Consider the following 17,843-nt stretch of genomic DNA (forward strand, 5'->3'; position numbering starts at 1 on the left):
TAAGTACCTTCTCTGAACATCATTAGAGATGCCAAAAAAAATCAGATGGAGCTTCTGTCTTCAAGAATATTTAAATTCTAGTAAGTGTAATAAAAAAATCATATGTGAAAGATAGGAGAAAGTAATCACATTTAGAAGTTTAAAAATCCTTATTGTCTAGATTAAATAAGGATTTTAATATACTTTATTAAGTCAACTATGAAAACTTTAGACTCTCCTCTCCCTTTCCCAAAAAAGGGAAAGAAAAGAAAAAAAGGAATGGAAAATGTTGAAAATTTAAAGAGTGAAAAAGAAAACACAGTCAAAAAGTTTCAAGAAAAAAGGTTAGAGTGGAGATTAGCAAAGGAAAAATCACTACAAATGAAAAATATAAATAAAAATGTGAAAATATATCAAGATTTTTCATTCATATTAAATTATATAGAATGAAATTTGCTTGCTTGAAAACAAAGATTCTCCAGCTATATTTAAAAATCAATTATATCATTAATTTATAGATTAAAATTAAGGCGTAAGAAAAATACCAGAATACTTAACAAAATAAAGGTGTTTTACCAATATTAATATAAAACAAAAAGAACTCTAAACAGAAACTTCATAAGTGAAGTAGGCCAGACAAAGAAAGAAAATTACTGCATGATCTCTCTTATCTTTTCAATCTTAAAAAACAGATGTCAAATATCTAGAAAAAGAAAGTGGAATAGTGGTTACCAGAGTTTGAGGGAAGGGGAAAAGCAGAGATATAGGTCAAGGGTATAAAGTTGCAATTATGTAGGATGCATAAACTATAGATCTGATATATCACATGAAAACTACAGTTAATAATATTGTATTGTACACTGATAATTGCTGAGAGTAGATTTTAGGACTCACCACACACAGAAAAGGTACTATGTGAGATGATGCATATTTTAATTGGTTTGACTGTAGTAATCATCTACTGTGTGTGTGTATGTGTATGTATGTGTATGTGTATGTGTGTGTATACAGCAAAAGGTCATGTTGTACACCTTAAATATGTGCTATAAAAATTCTTAATTGGCTATATGTATTCCAAATATTTTTTATTTGTTTGCATGTCTTTTGTTCTTCAGAAATATATTTTTCTTTATGGAGTATACTTTTTATGTCTTATTTATGAAATAGATATACACTATATTTTGATACCAATTATCTCTATTTTCTGACTTCGATTGTAACTTCTTTGTTTATCCTTTAGTTATTTAGAAGAGTTATTTTTATTTATTTATTTTGTATTTCCGAAGCAATGGTAGAGATGGAAAAAAAGTGCACTAAAGGAGAGGGTTGGGTGAAGAAGGGGAAGTTACCTTTTTGCTTCTAACTAATTTCTAATTTACTACATTTGATTAAAAAATGAGTTATAGGATATAGATTCTTTATAACTTGGATACTTTCTTTGTGACTTAGTATGCAGGTAGGTAATTTTTTAGAAATACTCCATGTATCCTTGAAAAGAAAATCCTGCACCTAGAGCCTAATTTAAAATAGGTAAGCTTCCTGTGATCTTCCTGTGCTAAGTGAGCTTTACTAGTCCACCATTCTACTAAGGTAGTATCTCTTTGAGGGTCCAAATATATTTGGGAGTCTCAGTTCCATCTACAAATCCTTATTTCCAGTCTTCCTTCATCCTTCTTTCACATATGACCTCTGGAGAATTCTCTTTCTTTTTTTCTGAATTCAGGTTTCCATATAAAAGGACATTTGTTCTACCTTATTTAGCACATTTTACAGAATTTTGAAGTTATCAAATTATTGCCAATAAGAGTCAACAGAATTAAAAGTTATAATATATACACAAAGGAATGATTTAATGGACTATAAAATCAAAAATGCTAATTATATAAAAGCATTCAGCCTAAAGAATATTTATTTTTTGTTTTATTAAATTAAAATTATAAGAGCACTGAAAAATCATAAATACATGAAGTTCATATCTTTACTGGTAAGCAGGACTGCATTTAATTTTGCTTCCATAAAACTCTATAAAGTCCTTCTTCACTCATATATTTCTGTGTATCATATGTATTAGAGAAAATGTATTTTCTTAATATGCATAATTGTGTTTTTATCTTAATTCATAGAAGTGTATCAAAGATAATTCATTGCTTACCAATTTGTTTTCTGTACTGATCAACAGGAAGTTTTATAGTAGAAGCATCTTTTCTACCCATCTTTGATCTCCAAAATGCCTGCTGAAAAGAAAATAATTATAATGAAATTTTTTTGAAAAAGAGTATCTATAAAATTCTATAACATTTATTTTATAAATAAATTTATTTTATAAAAAAATTCTTAAAAAGTTTATTCTATAAAATTCATTTTTAAAGCAATGGGTACAAATACCTTTGACTTATTTCCTTTAAATATTCATAAAGAAAATAAAATTCTTTTATATAAATCATCAACGATACAATTGCTGGCAATTAAATTTCTCAATCATTTGTTTTTGGTAACATTCATCTTATCAAGTACTATCAGTGCTCAATTAAACCACATTGTTAGATAACATATCTGTAAATATGAAAATCATGTAGCATTTACTTAGATAGCTTGGGGATTTTGGCATGCTTTTGGCAACATGTTTATTTCCAAGTATATATATTTTGGATATATATACTTACTATCTTACATTAAAACTAAGGCTAAAGTTTGAATCTCAAGTATTTTGTATTTTATTTTTAAAAGCATGACATATACAACCAAAGTAAATGAATTTCAGTTCTAGTTCTGCCCCTCTTAATGTAAACAATAAAAACTACTATCATTTCTTAACATTTTCATGCTTATTACATTATATGCACTGTTCGATTTAATCTTCAACATGTTTTTATTGATATACTATAGTTGTACATATTTTAGGGGGATATACGTAATATTTTGATACCTGTATACAATGAGTAATGACCAATTCAGAAAAATTGGGATATCCATCACCTCATTTACATGTTCTTTGTGTTGGGAGCAAAACAAATCTTCTATTCTAGGTATTCAGAAATATATAATAAATTATTGTTAATCATAGTTTTCCTACTGTACTACTGAATACTAGAAATTATTCCTTCTATCTAACTGTATTTTTGTATCCCTTAACCAACTTCTCTACCCTTCTACCCACTTCCCATCCCTGCCTCTGGTAGCCACTATTCTACTGTCTACCTCCATGAGATCTACTTTTTCAGCTCTCACAAATGAGTGAGAACACCCAATATTTGTCTTTCTGTGCGTGGCTTATTTCTCTTAACATAATGACCTTCAGTTCCATCCATGTTGCTGCAAATGGCAGAGTTTCATTTTTATGGCTGAATAATATTCCATTGTATATAGAGACCACATTTTTGCTATCCATTCATCTATTGATGGATGCCAAGGTTGCTTCCACATCTTGGTTACTGTGAATAATGCTGCAATAAACGTGAGAGTTCAGATATGTCTTCCACATACTGATTTCCTTTCTTTTGGATATATACTCAGGAGTAAGATACCTGGATCATGTGGTAGTTTATTTTTAGTTTATTGAGGAACCTCCATATTGTTTTCTATAATGGTGTCCCAATTTACATCTTCACCCACAGTGTATGACCATTCCCTTTTTTCTTCACATCCCCACCAACACTTGTTATTTTTTGTCTTTCTGATAGTAGCCACGTAACTAGGATGAGATGATATCTCTCTGTGCTTTCAATTTGGATTTCCCTAATGGTTAGTGATGTTGAGAATGTTTTTCATACACTTGTTGGCCATTTGTATCTTCTTTTGAGAAATGTCTATTCAGATCTTTTGCCCATTTTTAATTGAATTGTGTTTTGCCATTGAGTTGTTTGAGCTTGTTATATATTTTGGGTATTAATCCTTTGTCTGATGAATATTTTACAAAAACTTTCTCACATTTTGCAAGCTGTCTCTTCACTTTATCGATTGTTTTCTTTGCTGTGAAGCTTTCTAGCTTGATGTAATCCTATGTGTCTACTTTTTATTTTGTTGTCTGGGCTTTTCAGATCTTACCCCCCAAATTTTTGCCAGACCAATGTCCTGAAGTATTTTCTCAATGTTTTTTTCTAGTTGTTTCATAGTTTTATGTCTTACATTTAAGTCTTTAATCCATCTGAGTTGATTTTTGTATATGATGAAAGATAGAGAATCTACTTTCATTCTTCCGCATATAGATATCCAGTTTTCCCAGGATAATTTATTAAAGAGACAATCCTCATTTCCCCCATTGTAACTTCTTCATACTCTTACAAAAAATGAGTAGACTCTAAGTGTGTTAATTTAGTTCTAGGTTCTCGGTTCTGTTTCATTGGTCTATGTGTCTGTTTTTAGGCCAGTACCCAATTGTTTCATTACTATAAATTTGTAGTATAATTTGAAATCAGATAGTGTGATGCTCTGGCTTTGTTCTTTTTGCTCAGAAATGCTTTAGCTATTGGAGATCTTCCACGGTTCCATGTGAATTTTAGGATTGTTCTTTAGGATTTTTGTGGAGAATGTCATTGGTATTTTGATAGAGATTGCATTAAATCGGTAGATCACTTTGGGTAGTAGAGAAATTTTTAAAATATTAATTTTATCATGAAGGAATGTTAAATTTCATTGAATACTTTTTCAGCATCTACTGAAATGATCATATGGTGTTTATTCTTAATTCTGTTGTTGTGATACATCATGGTTATTGATATGTGAACGTTGAACCATCCCTGCATCACTGGGGTGGTCTCACTTGATCATAATGCATTATCTTTTTAACATGTTGCTGAATTTGGTTTCTAGTATTTTGTTGAGATTTTTACATCTATGTCCATCAGGGATATTACCTTGTAGTATTCCCCTTTTTCAAATTGTATTCTTGTCTGGTTTGGTATCAGAGTAATGCCAGCCTTGTAAAATGAGTTTGGAAGTATTCCCTCCTCTTCAATTTTTTGGAATAGTTTCAGTAGAAACAACATTAGCTCTTCTTTAACTGTTTGGTAGAAGTCAACAATGAATCTATCAGGTCCTGGGCTTTTCACTGATGGAAGATGTTTTATTACTGCTTCAAACTCATGATTCATTCTTGGTCTGTTCAACTATTCTGTCCTGTCATGTTTTATTTTGGTAGGTTTTATATGCCAAGGAATGTATTCTTTTCTTCTAGATTTTGCAATTTGTTGGTATATAGTTGTTCATAGTAGTCGCTAATGATCTTTTGCATTTCTGTGGTATCAGTTGTAATGTTTCTTTTTGTTTCCCATTTTATTTGAGTTTTCTCCTTTTCTTCCTCGGGCAAGCAAAGGTTTGTTAATTCTACTCATCTTTTCAAAAAAACAACTTTTTGTTTTGTTGGGGTTTTTTTTTTTTTGTATTTTTGTCAGAATTAAAATTTATTTCTGCTCTGTAAGTTTTATGATTTTTATTGAATTTAAATATTGCAGCAGAGAGTACAACCTGATCACTCATATCCTCCTTTTCTTCCTAGCACAGACTATACTTCCTAGCCTCAATTATAATATGTCATTATTTATAGAATATGAATGTTACAGTCATAAGTATTCTTCAAACTGGTGCCTGGAAGTTGTTCCTCATTCCTTCTAGTACGGCATTACGAGATGAAGATGAAGTCAGACAAGAACTGGTCATGTCACAAGCAAAAATAGAGAGAATAGAAAGTCCAGTAATTTGGGGCTAAAAATGTTGGAAAAGCCACATTCTTCTGAGAACCAACAGGAAAAAAAAAAATGAAAATAGGCTTTGAAGAACAAAGACCCATTAAAACATATCAGCTTATAAAAAAGAAAAGAGAGAGAGAGAGAGACAAATAGCAGATTAGGGGTTTTTACTGTCTCACCTGAGCCTATTATTTCAGACTACTTCAAAGTAGACACTATTGAGTAGAAAAAGAGAAGCCTAGGAGTTCTGAAGCACAGAAAGTGGACATGAGAATTAGGTCTAGGAAAGAAATTGCACAGTGTTTACTGGCACATGCAACTGAGTAGAAATGGTAAGAAGGTTACTAAAATGTGAGGGAACTATATTTACAAAGAAACCAGAAACATAATCTAAAAATGTCTTTGAATGAAAGCCAACTTTGAGGCCTCTACATTTAAACCAGTATACGGCAGTACTCAAGGAAGGCAAACTCTATAGAGTTTGTAACATCTACTTCACACATGACTAGAAAGGAAGAACCACCCAGAGGGAAGAGCCATGAAGAATGGACAAAAAGACCATAAGCTGAAACTTCTACTTCAGTACAATGGATCTTCTCAGTGGTCTCGTGAGCAGCAGGTTTCATCATCACAATGGACCAATGACTCCTGTGGCTGTTTTCCATTCTCCCCTTTATAAATGGGGATGATTATTGCAGGTATAAAGCAGTTATCCACTGCTTGATCATTATTTCTTAGGGGTTCTGTGATGCTGGGGAGGAGTAGGAAAATGTCACAGGCAAATTGAGAGAGAGGGCCTATGTGTTAGCTTGAGATCCTTGGCTTGGAGCTAGATGCAATAAATGCTAGATGTTTAGGTTCTCTCTATTGAGGAGACAGAAAAAAATAAATGTGCATAGCTATTTCCATGCCAGAAAGATAAATTATTACAAAAACTGTTGGCTACTCACTAAAATACATGTTCTCCTTTTTTTCCCTCTGGGTACACTTGACTAATGTCCCGGCCTCCTTTGATGTTAGTTGTGGGCACATCACTTATTTTCAGCCAACAGAATGTGAGTAAATTAATGTTTGCTGCTTCTAGAACTGACTTATAAAAACTTTCCTTGCATACTCATTTATCTGGATGAAATGGAGATGACCTCCAGGGTAACTCTGAACACGATGTGACGATGATGACAGCCTGGATCATGAATGACTGCATGGAGGAGAGCTATCCAACTAACTTGTTTTTCTCTTTCATACTGCTGTGATAACAAAAAATAAATGGGCAGCATTTGCAGTACTATACATTTTTTTGCATCTATTTGTTACAATAGTTGTCATCACTGAAACTAAAACAAACAAGTATAGATGTTTCCATATAAACTGATGCAATTATCAAACTGTAATTTTTCTAAAGAGTTTATCAAGGTTCTAAAACACTAAATGCATTTGAAATCTGTTCAGACAAAATTGTATTGTTTATCTATATATATAGTCACACAGACAGTTAACAATGATCCCACCCAATACAGTGAGAGGCATCTCCAATGTAATAATTTTTATTCATATGTAATAAAATTATAAGTTCAGCTAAAAACCTATTTTTCTAATCATAATAATCTTCATATTTATGGTATTATTGCAATATCTAGGAATATTCAAATTATGACAAAGTCAAATAAGTTAAATTTTCATCTCTAATAAACCATGTAGTTATTACATCTAAGAAAACATTTTAAAATTCTAGCAATAAAAACAAGACGGCACCTAATTCTATAGTCTTAGTTCTTATCATTCAAACCATTAAAAATAATTCTGTGAAGACAAGCACCATAAAAATTGTCAATAGATATATTATAATGTATTCATATAGCAATCATATTTGCACAGTATTTTGCATTTATTAATTATAAATAGGAATCAAGTTATTTTAGTCTTAATTGTGTGTGGGTAGGGAAGATACCACTCCATTTTAGGAGAGAAGTTGGATTAAATGAGTAAACACTCAAGATATTATTCCCTTTTCAATTGAGTTTTGTTCTTTGCCTTTACACACTATGCTTAATTATTTTTTTTAAGCAAATCACTAAGGCTATCTACCAAAATGGTTACTCATTGTGCTTCCTCTGATTCCTTTCTGGTCATTTAAACCAACATCCCAGCAGAGATAACACTTCAGAGGTCAATACTTTATTCATTCACTACCAACAGTAAGTAAAAAAGTAAGAGGTTTATCAAAAATATATTTTCACCAAAGTAGCTGAATTTTACTTATATGTTAATATATGCCACATTAAAAATTGTACCAGGGAAAAATCTAAAGAATCTAAATTTTTAGAGGGGTCTATGCTCTATGAACAGACATTTTATATGTATAATAATCACTGAACATAAAAGCCTTCAAAAGAATTTCAACCAAGATACATTAGAGAAAAACTGGTTTAAAATTTTTATTCTTAGTTATTTTTAGTGGTTTGGTAATATTTAATCAAAATTTAAACTTTCTAATTGTCCTTGAAATTATTATATTCTGTTCAGTAAGTAAAATGACATTTTACCAAATGATAAAACAAAACATGCTTATAGAACATATTCTTACACAAATTATTTACATTTTATTAGTTGCAAGAAACATACACAAAAAAAGAAAGCATTTTGCCTTACTAATAAACACACTGAGGCTATTTTAAATGACCTAGAGAGACACCTATTCATCTGTATGGTGCAAACTGTCAATGACTCAGACATGTAGAACCTTTAAAATGTTCTGACTTTTCTTTGTTCTTCAAAGCCTTGCGGTAATCATCATTCATTTCTATTGCTTTGATGGTTAGATAGCAAACTCCCAAGAAATCCAGGGAGACATTAACACATACAGCCGCAATTTCTAATAAGACAGCTATTTGCATACAAGATCAGCCACAATTTAAAATGTGTTGTGATAGATGTGGAAAGGGAATAACAGATTTATATTAGCATGTACAATACCAAGATTGTTTTCACAATTTAATTCCTTGGAGATTATGTCTCATCACCTTCTTTTGTAAAGAACACTGCATTCCCTGAGGAACTAACTTGCTCTGAGACCCAGCTAAACTAAAATATGGATTAATAAGATAATATTTATTATTTATGAATTTTGCTGTAGGAATTATTTCAGATGAAATCATCACAGAAGTTTCCGACATTCTTGAGACTGGATAACACATATTTAAAGAAGAAAAATGCTAATTTTATTTAATACCTAAATTGGATATTAAAACAATTCAGTTAATTTTTATCTAATTAAACTTTACACTCATTAGGACTTTTAAGATTAAACATAGCATTTTTGTTTTTAGTATGCTTTCTTAACCTGAATTTTCCAGAGCAATTTTGCCAACAGTATTTTTAAGCATTAATACGTGACCTTTAAAAACAAAGGTAGTATTATATTCAATCACCTTCCGACCAAGTTATTTTATTGCTCATTTATACCTTTTTTATGAAATCCAGAGAGAACAAGTAAAAAAATCAGAAATCTGAAGCCTTCACATATGTCTCTGATTCCAGAAAAAGCATTAAATCCAGACTGTGACATTTAAATACATATCAAAACACAGGTTATTAAAAAAAAAGTTCAACCCATGACCACAGAAAAAATAATTATCTTAGTTTTTAAGGCTAAAAGAAATACATTTACCTAAGAAAACTCTTCGTTAAACATGAAGCTGTAGTGAGACAGAAGAGGTGTTTGGTTATGGCTGGATCAAAGTTGAGAACCAATCATGAAAATACAACCTCATGCTAGATGCTGAAGATATAATAAACACAGAATATATTTGTCCCTGATCTTATTGCACATTAACCGTTTCCAGAGTATTACAAATTTAAAGTTGTTCCTTCACTTAACATACTTAAGTCATTGAAATGATGACACATTTCCTAGATAAAGCAAAAATCCTTAGTATAAAGAACCATTAATGATCTGAATTTGTCATTTGTTCCTTTCTTATGTTCCAGTGCACTATGAAATTCAGCTTTTAGTTCCATGACTTTGACAAGCTCATTCACGTTTCCAGGAATTTACTATGTTCTGCAATTTGCTTTAAATGTCCTTTCAATACATCCCCACTTGTGGAACCTATATATTTTCATATTGCACACAAGAGTCATCTCTGAGTAATCATTCAGATCTTGCCTAAGAGGCATCATTCATGATTCAGATCTTCAAAGACAGTTCTCCACACTTAAGGAAATGAAAAAAAAAAGATCATTTCAAAGACTATCAAGTGTGAAGTGGACAAGGTATACACAATTATAACATTAAAATGCAATATTATAAGTAATATTAATCATTTTAATATTATCAGTCATATTAATTATTTCAATTAATTTTATGTATTACTCATATTAATAGTATTATATTATCATTGAGACAAGTTATTACAATGACGAACAAATTCTTACTGTATAAAACTGGAGTTAAACAGTTGTTATTCTAAAGTTTTCAGAGATAGAAGTGCCCAGTTCACCTACGCTTTGACAAACTAATTTCCTTTACAGCTGCAGGTAAAGTATCTAAAAACTGAAATATATGAAAAGATGATTTCTAAAATCCTGATCACTTGCCAACATTGATATGAAAATTTATACGAAAAGTAAGTACAGGACACTTATCTGTGTAAACCTAAAAAGTCATGTTCCAGGAAAGAAATCTTAGTTGTTGGGACTCATCTTTCAGCCAAACTAGGGAACTAAAACACAGTATTAGGAAATAGTGCTAGAACAAATATATTTCCTTATGAAAAACAAAACAACCAAAAATATTTAACCCCTATCTCATATTATACACAAAAATTAATTGAAGATAGATCATACAACTGAACAAAGTAGCTAAGACAACAAAGTTACTAGGGAAAATATTATATTCATGACTTTGTAGAGGCAAATATTTATTGAAGAGAACATAGTAGGATGTATCATAAAAGGGAAAAAAAGAATGAACTGGATTACATCAAAATTAATATTTGCTTATCAAAAGACACCAGTAAGAAAATAGATAGATAGTATTACAGATAGATAGTATTCATAATGCATGTATCTGACAAAATAATTTGCATCCAGAAAGCGTTTAAAAATTAATAATATAAGGTATACAACCTAATAATTTAAAGAGGGGTCAAAAACTTGAACAGGAACCAGAAACTTCAGCAAATAAGATATACAAATGACAAGCACATGAAAAAGTTCTTAACACCAGTAGTAATTAGCAAAGTGCAAATTAAAATTAGAACTGAGATACTACTACATATCTACTAGAATGGTTCAAATAAAAAATAATTCATATACAAAATAATGAGGAGAATGTGGAGCAACTGAAATTTCTGGTACAACTTCTTTATAAACTTGGCAGTTCCTACAAAGTTAACTACCAGCAATTTTTGCACTTCTACTCCTAGATATTTATGTAAGAGAGATAAATGTATATGGTTACAAAAATACTTTCTACAAAAATGGTCATGGCAGCTTTGTTCGTAATAGTTAAAAATTGGGGGCATGGTGGCGGGTGCCTGTAGTCCCAGCTACTCGGGAGGCTGAGGCAGGAGAATGGCGTGAGTCCAGGAAGTTGAGAAACTGTGGTTTATTCATATAGTATAATACTACCCAGAAAAATAAAATACTGAACATAGGCAGTAGAGATAAATCTCAACAATATTATGCTGAGAAAAAGAAGCAATGATGTCTCTGTACTTAAATGGTCAAATACTTCCTATGGGCTAAAGAATAAGTGAGAGGTGAGAGAGCAGAGATGAAAATTGCAGACCAATCCATTATAAAATAAATACAAGGAAGGAGACAGATAGCATAGTAAGTAGAAAGGAACTGAGGTTGAGGAAGAGATTTGTTGTTGTTGTTGTTATGCTTTGTTTTTACTCTTTAGGGCTTTTTTCTGATTAAAGATGAAAATTTGAGTTGGTCTAAATAATAATTGGGAGGAACAACCGAAAGTGAGAGGGTGAAAATACAGAAAAAAAAAAGTAACAATGAGGTTTCCAAGTAGAGTAGAATCCAGCATTCATTTCAAGTAATAATCATAGCACACTATGTCCATCACTTTATCAAGAAAAAGAGAAAATAACGGGCAAAATTACACATAAGACTTGAGGTCTGGTAACCAAAAGTAGAGGGATATCTATGTAATAGCTCTGTTTTCACTATGAAGTAGCAGGCAAGATTATCTCCTTATGAGAGAAAGGAAAGGTGGGAAGTTTGAAGGTTTGCAAGTGCAGAGTTGGAATTAATGCTGTGGAGGAATGGAAAGAGTTGTCTAAAGAAAACAGGACTAACTGGGTGCAGTCACTTGTGTGTGTAATACCAGCTACTCTGGAAGCTGAAGTGGGAAGATCTCTTGAGCCCAGGAGTTTGAGACTGCTGTGAGCTCTGATCATGCCACTGCACTCCAGCTTGGGCAACAGAGTTGAGGCCCCATCTCTAAAAAATAGAAAAATAAAAAATAAAAACAGGCTTCATGGGCATCACTAAGAGACCAAAAAAATTTGGTAACCATGAATCTATTATAGCATTGGACTATCGGATTGCAAATAATATTTTCCTTTCTGAGTACTTAGCTACTTAGTGCTGACATAGGGAAGGGTAGTCTACTAGAGTAAGCAGAATTTAAGTTTTCCCAGGTAGGCATGACAGAAAACTTTAGGATACTATAAAAAGTGGGTGACATGATATTTTATGGCATCTAAAGGCAGAAAAGGAAGTGAAGGTAGTAGTGGTTTAGAGTTAAGCAGAAAGTGGACCAATCTTCGAACTTGATAAAGTTAAATAACCAAATTTGAAAGTAAAAAATAACCACGTAACAAAATTTGGGAGTAAAAAAATAACCAAAAACCAAATACTAGGAGAGAAAGTTAGTTATTTTACTAGAGAAGAAAGGTTATTAACAAGGTCACTAGTCAGTGTGAGTGTGAGGCAATTAATATTATTATTGAGATGGAGTAAGTTTTGGTCCAGAAAGACTGACGTGGTAGGAAAACATTATGGCAGATGTGTTAAGGAACTGAAAGACCAGGATAATGCATATGTCATACATATGCATTATGGGTACCCAAGATGGTAGCAGGATTTGGGTGAGGATGCAAAGAAAGACTCAGAGGTAGGAAGACTGAGAAGGGACCCAGATGTCCATAGATAAACAGCAAAAGAGAGAGGTAGAGGACACTACCGTCAAATGGAATAAATCACAAAGGAGCTGGGTTTTTCGTTTGATTTGTCTTGTTTGCTTTTATATGCAGGAAATGTAAATGTTCTGGAAGTGGCAATAAAAAATAAAATGATAAAAACCAACCTCTTGATCCACTGGTATATGAACAAAAGAAGAATAGTTTCCATTTAAGATGGCTTCAGGAAAGTGGTGTTTATAAGAAGAATCAAGTTTCAATTAACATCAAGAGCTAAAAGTAATAAAGCGTTTGGGATGAACTGGGTTCAAGGGGGATATAAAAAAATAGAGAGGAAAGGAAATAGCAGGAGATTAGTCCATGAAAAACCAAAGATAATACAGAATAATATGGGCATAAGTATTTAGTGGAGGACGTATAACCAAATGGGTCAGGTAGGGCAGTGAGAAAAGCTAACAGGAATGTGTAGTATCTTGAACCAGCTTTATCTCAAAACTGCAGTGAGTACTCAGGCCTCTCCAGGAGTCAGCTGTAGCCTTGGTAAATGGAGGAGTCCCAATCCCTCCAGGAAAACTCAGCTGGCTAGAATTCAGCACCACAGAAGAAAGTCTCAGATCTCGAGTCTAGTTAGTATCACCTATTCATTGGGAGCAGTTGAGAGTCCAGATCAGCATTTGTCAAAGTATGGTCCATAATCACCATTAGAGTTGTCTGGGATACTCTTGAAAATGCATATTCCTGGGCCCCATCACAGTCCTACTGAATCAGAATCTTAGGGGCTAAGGTATATGGATCTCTAGTTTTGTTTTGTTTTTAAATTTCCCGTGTGATTACTGTCACCATTAAAGTTTGAGAACCATTGATTATCTTTTTAACAAGGTCACAGGCAATTCTTTTGCATATTAGCATTTGAGAAACACAGCTGGAAGTAGATGGGAGGCCTGAGCAGGGACTGTGAAGCCTGTCAGCCTCTCTGGTGGACCAGCAAGCCCTGGGTGGGGTGCCACGATCAAATTGTGGAAGTTTCTAATGATTCCCTGAAACTTTAGACTTTTTCTGAATTCAACAGGAAAATATAAAAGGATGTAGTGCAGTGAGGTAACCAAATCAGATACTTTTTAATAAGATTAGAAAGACAAGGAGGTTTGAAGTTAACTAAATAGGCTAGAAAAAAAAAAAAAATCCAGCTAAGTTCCAAAAGTAATCTACTAAGTGATAAATCAATGCAACAAGTAGAAAGGAAGTTCCATTTGGTGTTTTACTTTTTAGAATATAGGAACAGCTTGGATGGGGGCAATGAGGCAGAAGAAAAACTGAAGATGACAATGTTTTTAAATTTTAGTGATGGTTAAAATACAAAGTCCAGGCTTCACCATTCAAAAAAACCCAGTCAGTAATGTTGGGGAGTGGCCAAGGAAGCAGCATTTTGAACAAGCACTTATTCCCTGCCAGTTTTCAAATTCAAGTGGATAGTGGACCGTACTTGGCAAATATTGGGTTAGAGAGATGATAATGTCATTAACAAAAACAGGTAATCTAGAAGTAGGTATGGGGTGGCTGATGAGGGTGGAAGAGCATTAGAAATCTACATTATAAAATGTTTAAAACAAGAAATAAGAAAACAAAGCACTTGTTTTTCCCAAAACCTAATAGAATTAATTAAACTAAACATAATTATGTCACAAGTAACCCAGCCCCCACCAAAAAATACCCATAAATATTTCACTTACTTTTATTTTAATGCTTTTTTAATGCACAGATTGTTGTGGCATCTGGACACATGACACACTTGAAAACAACACATTAAATTTATACTGCCCAGAATAGACAAAAAGCTGCTTTGTAAGCATCATCAGCAATGCTCATCATTGGGGGAGGGGTGTGCTGCATTAGCTGGGTCCCATGGAATTATATTTTTAAATTCTACACTTTTCACAAATATAAAAGCGATAGGCACTTCAAATCTGAAAGGCCACATGAGGGAGAGAACTTCTATTAAACAGAAATTATTTCAAGTACGAAAATTATTGTTTTGATTCACTAGGGTTTGATTTCAACAGTATGGGAAATGTACTTGAGTTAATCTTCTGGATTATATTTGCAAAAGAAGATAGGTTAGTTAAGCTAGGATTGGTCTATGATGTAACTTTTAGTAGTCAAACTAAAAAGTAATCACACAATTACACTATCCTTTAAATAAAGATTATTTTTTATGTAAACTGTTCTTTCTAAAAGTTTTAAAAGATTACTAAATGTTGTGCACATGTACCCTAGAACTTAAAGTATAATAAAAACAAACAAACAAACAAACAAAAAGGTTACAATAGGCCGGGCACAGTGGCTTCCGTCTGTAATCCCAGCACTTTGGGAGGCTGAGGCGGGCGGATCACCAGAGGTTGGGAGTTTGATATCAGCCTGGCTAACATGGTGAAACACCCCCTTCTCTGCCATCTCTACTAAATATACAAAATATTAACTGGGCGTGGTGGTGCACGCTTGTAATTCCAGCTACCCAGGAGGCTGAGGCAGGAGAATCACTTGAACCCAGGAGGTGGAGGTTGCGGTGAGACAGGATTGAGCCACTGTGCTCCAGCCTAGGTGACAGAGCGAGATTCGGTCTCCAAAAAAAAAAAATAAAATAAAATTAAAAAATCACAATAATATGGTACCAAACAAATGAAACTGAAGACCCTGTTTTCAGGATTACAAAGTGCTGATACAAGAAGAGACACATATCCAAACATGTAAAAAGAACAAACATCTACAATTCTGATGTAAAGCCAGTAAGGCAGGCAGCTGTACCACTGCATACTAAGAGCTTAATCAGACAAAAGGAATGAGAAGAAGCACGGGTGCCATTAGCTTCAGGGATTTTGAGGTTCACAAAGGGCAGTTTCATATCCACTTGACTATTACCCAACAAACCTTCAGACTGCTTTTCCTGATGAGACAAAGAGTAATTGAAAACAGGGTTATTGATCTAAAGATCACAAACCTTGAGTTTTCAATGCTTACAATCCCTCTAAATTGGATTATTTTAAGAAAATTAAATAAAACTCAGATCGTTTGAATTATCACATGAATAAAAAACTTTATTTCATCCAGCTGGTACCAAAAACTGGGCTAAAAAATGAAGGAAAACAATAAGCTCTAGACGTAAACATCTAAGATGGCATCTACTTTTATCTCTGTAATTCCTGACTAAACGGGCGTAATTTCTTTTATCATAATTCCTCTATATGAACTGCCTTTTCTTGGCTCTAATGGAATATTAGTGAATTCTTATTCAGATTTTTCAATAACTTTTTCTGAAACAAAGATTTACTAGCAAAAAGGACACTGCCTTTATGTTTAGCCCAAATGTTAATTGCATTTGACTAAGAATTTCTGAGTAATATATCTGTGTTCAGTGTAAATGAAATGCTCTGATACACTCTAAATCTTATCAAAATCACTACTGATAACCAAGTTTGTTTTATCCAATGTTAAAATTTTTATTTTTCTTAATTTACATGCATTTTACATTGAAACAAAATGTGAACCACGTTCCCAAAATTTGGTAGTTTCAGGATAAAACTGCTATTAGTAAGTTTGGGAAGTCTACTGAAAAACTTTCCTGAGTCTCTACATGTGCTCCGTCAATCTAAGAGGGGCTTACATAAGTCACATTGCCCAATGTTGCTTGTCCGATTTCTCAAGTAATGCACATTATCATCCCATGAAGCCTATGTTTCATGTAAAGTTTGGGAAATAGAAGCCTAGATTATTGGAAAGCTAATTAAAATGGATTATAACAGAAGGAAATAAGCATTTTGGTTAATGAATAAAAGATATCAAGAACTGGCTAAGAGACATGCTTATCAATCATTTCCCCAGCTTGTGATAAAGGAATCTCCTGTCATCAGAGACCTGTAATAGGATGACCATATAATTTACCATCCAAGCCAGAACACTTTTGAGACTGAAAGAGGGCTCCATTCATTACATCAAGATAAACTTAAACCAGGACCATCCAGGACAGCCCTTGCCCCGGCTATGAAGCACACAAGGACAGTTTACCACACGCCGTAGCTCAGTTAGTTTTCTCACCCATAAGGTGTTGCAATACAAGGAAAGAATGGCAAGTCTTCTTTTAAAATACTGCATTTCAGAAAACAGATTAGTATTTTAGGCAATACCTGAAACAGATATGGGAATATCACAATAGTAGGTTATGCTAAGATAGACTGTCCTTATTTACAAAATCATCCTGTGGCACGTGGCACTACTGAATACTCTGTCGTCAAACTTCAAGCCGTAGGCTTCCAAGTCAGCACTTTCTTGATTCTCCTTCTACATTTCAATTTCTTCTTGACCTCTTTAATTAGCATTCTTCCTCTAGCTGCCTATGAAACTATGGCGTTTGTGTTCCCATGTTCCCCATAATTCATTCACTTTATATATTATGCCCTCCTTGGGTCCCTCATTCCCTCAAATATATTCCAAGAGCCTATATATCTACCCCTAACTTCTTCAATCATACATCTAGCATTATTCTAACAAAGCATAATCAACGTGAATTTCTCATTTTTTCCTTTAACTAGCAAGTTTCTCCTGTTTTCTAACTTATTTTTTTGTTTGTTTTAACTAAACTGACCAATACAGTGTTCTCATTGCAAGCTCTCCTCTTCTGATGGTGTTAACTTGGATCACTTGATTAAGGTGGTACCTGCCTAATTTCTCCACTGAGAGAGAATTTAGTCTCTTCCCCTTTATAATTAATAAGCATTTGGTGCGGAGGTGTGTTGAAACTATGTAAATATCCTATTCATCAAATTTGCAACTACTTGGTTAGCATTTATTGATGTTTCTTGGTTGAATTAATTATATTCTGACAGGTGCCATGTGATGATTTTATAATTTCCTCATTTCTTCCATATTTATTAGTTAGTATCCTACTGTATTAAGAAACATTTCCTTCTCTCCATTTATTTATTCATATATGTGTTTATAGCAGTATGTACTCAGAGTTTTTTTATTC

At 33.0% G+C, this 17,843-nt stretch overlaps 1 protein-coding gene across 10 annotated transcripts in view; it reads right to left on the bottom strand.

The window, feature by feature from the left end:
* TRIQK (triple QxxK/R motif containing) overlaps positions 1–17,843 on the bottom strand; it is a 69,706-nt gene that overhangs the window by 23,642 nt on the left and 28,221 nt on the right. For 4 of the 10 annotated variants that reach the window (XM_011978624.1, XM_011978619.1, XM_011978621.1 and 1 more), the window contains one exon: positions 2,132–2,213. In XM_011978624.1, coding sequence (XP_011834014.1) covers positions 2,132–2,192 — 61 coding nt within the window. In that variant the 5' untranslated portion in view covers positions 2,193–2,213. Of the gene's footprint in view, positions 1–2,131; positions 2,214–6,754; positions 6,911–17,843 lie in introns of all 10 variants that reach the window. The other 6 variants (XM_011978620.1, XM_011978629.1, XM_011978628.1 and 3 more) reach the window with 3 other exon arrangements.

Source organism: Mandrillus leucophaeus, unplaced genomic scaffold, assembly GCF_000951045.1.
Source record: "Mandrillus leucophaeus isolate KB7577 unplaced genomic scaffold, Mleu.le_1.0 Scaffold198, whole genome shotgun sequence".
NCBI lineage: Eukaryota > Metazoa > Chordata > Mammalia > Primates > Cercopithecidae > Mandrillus > Mandrillus leucophaeus.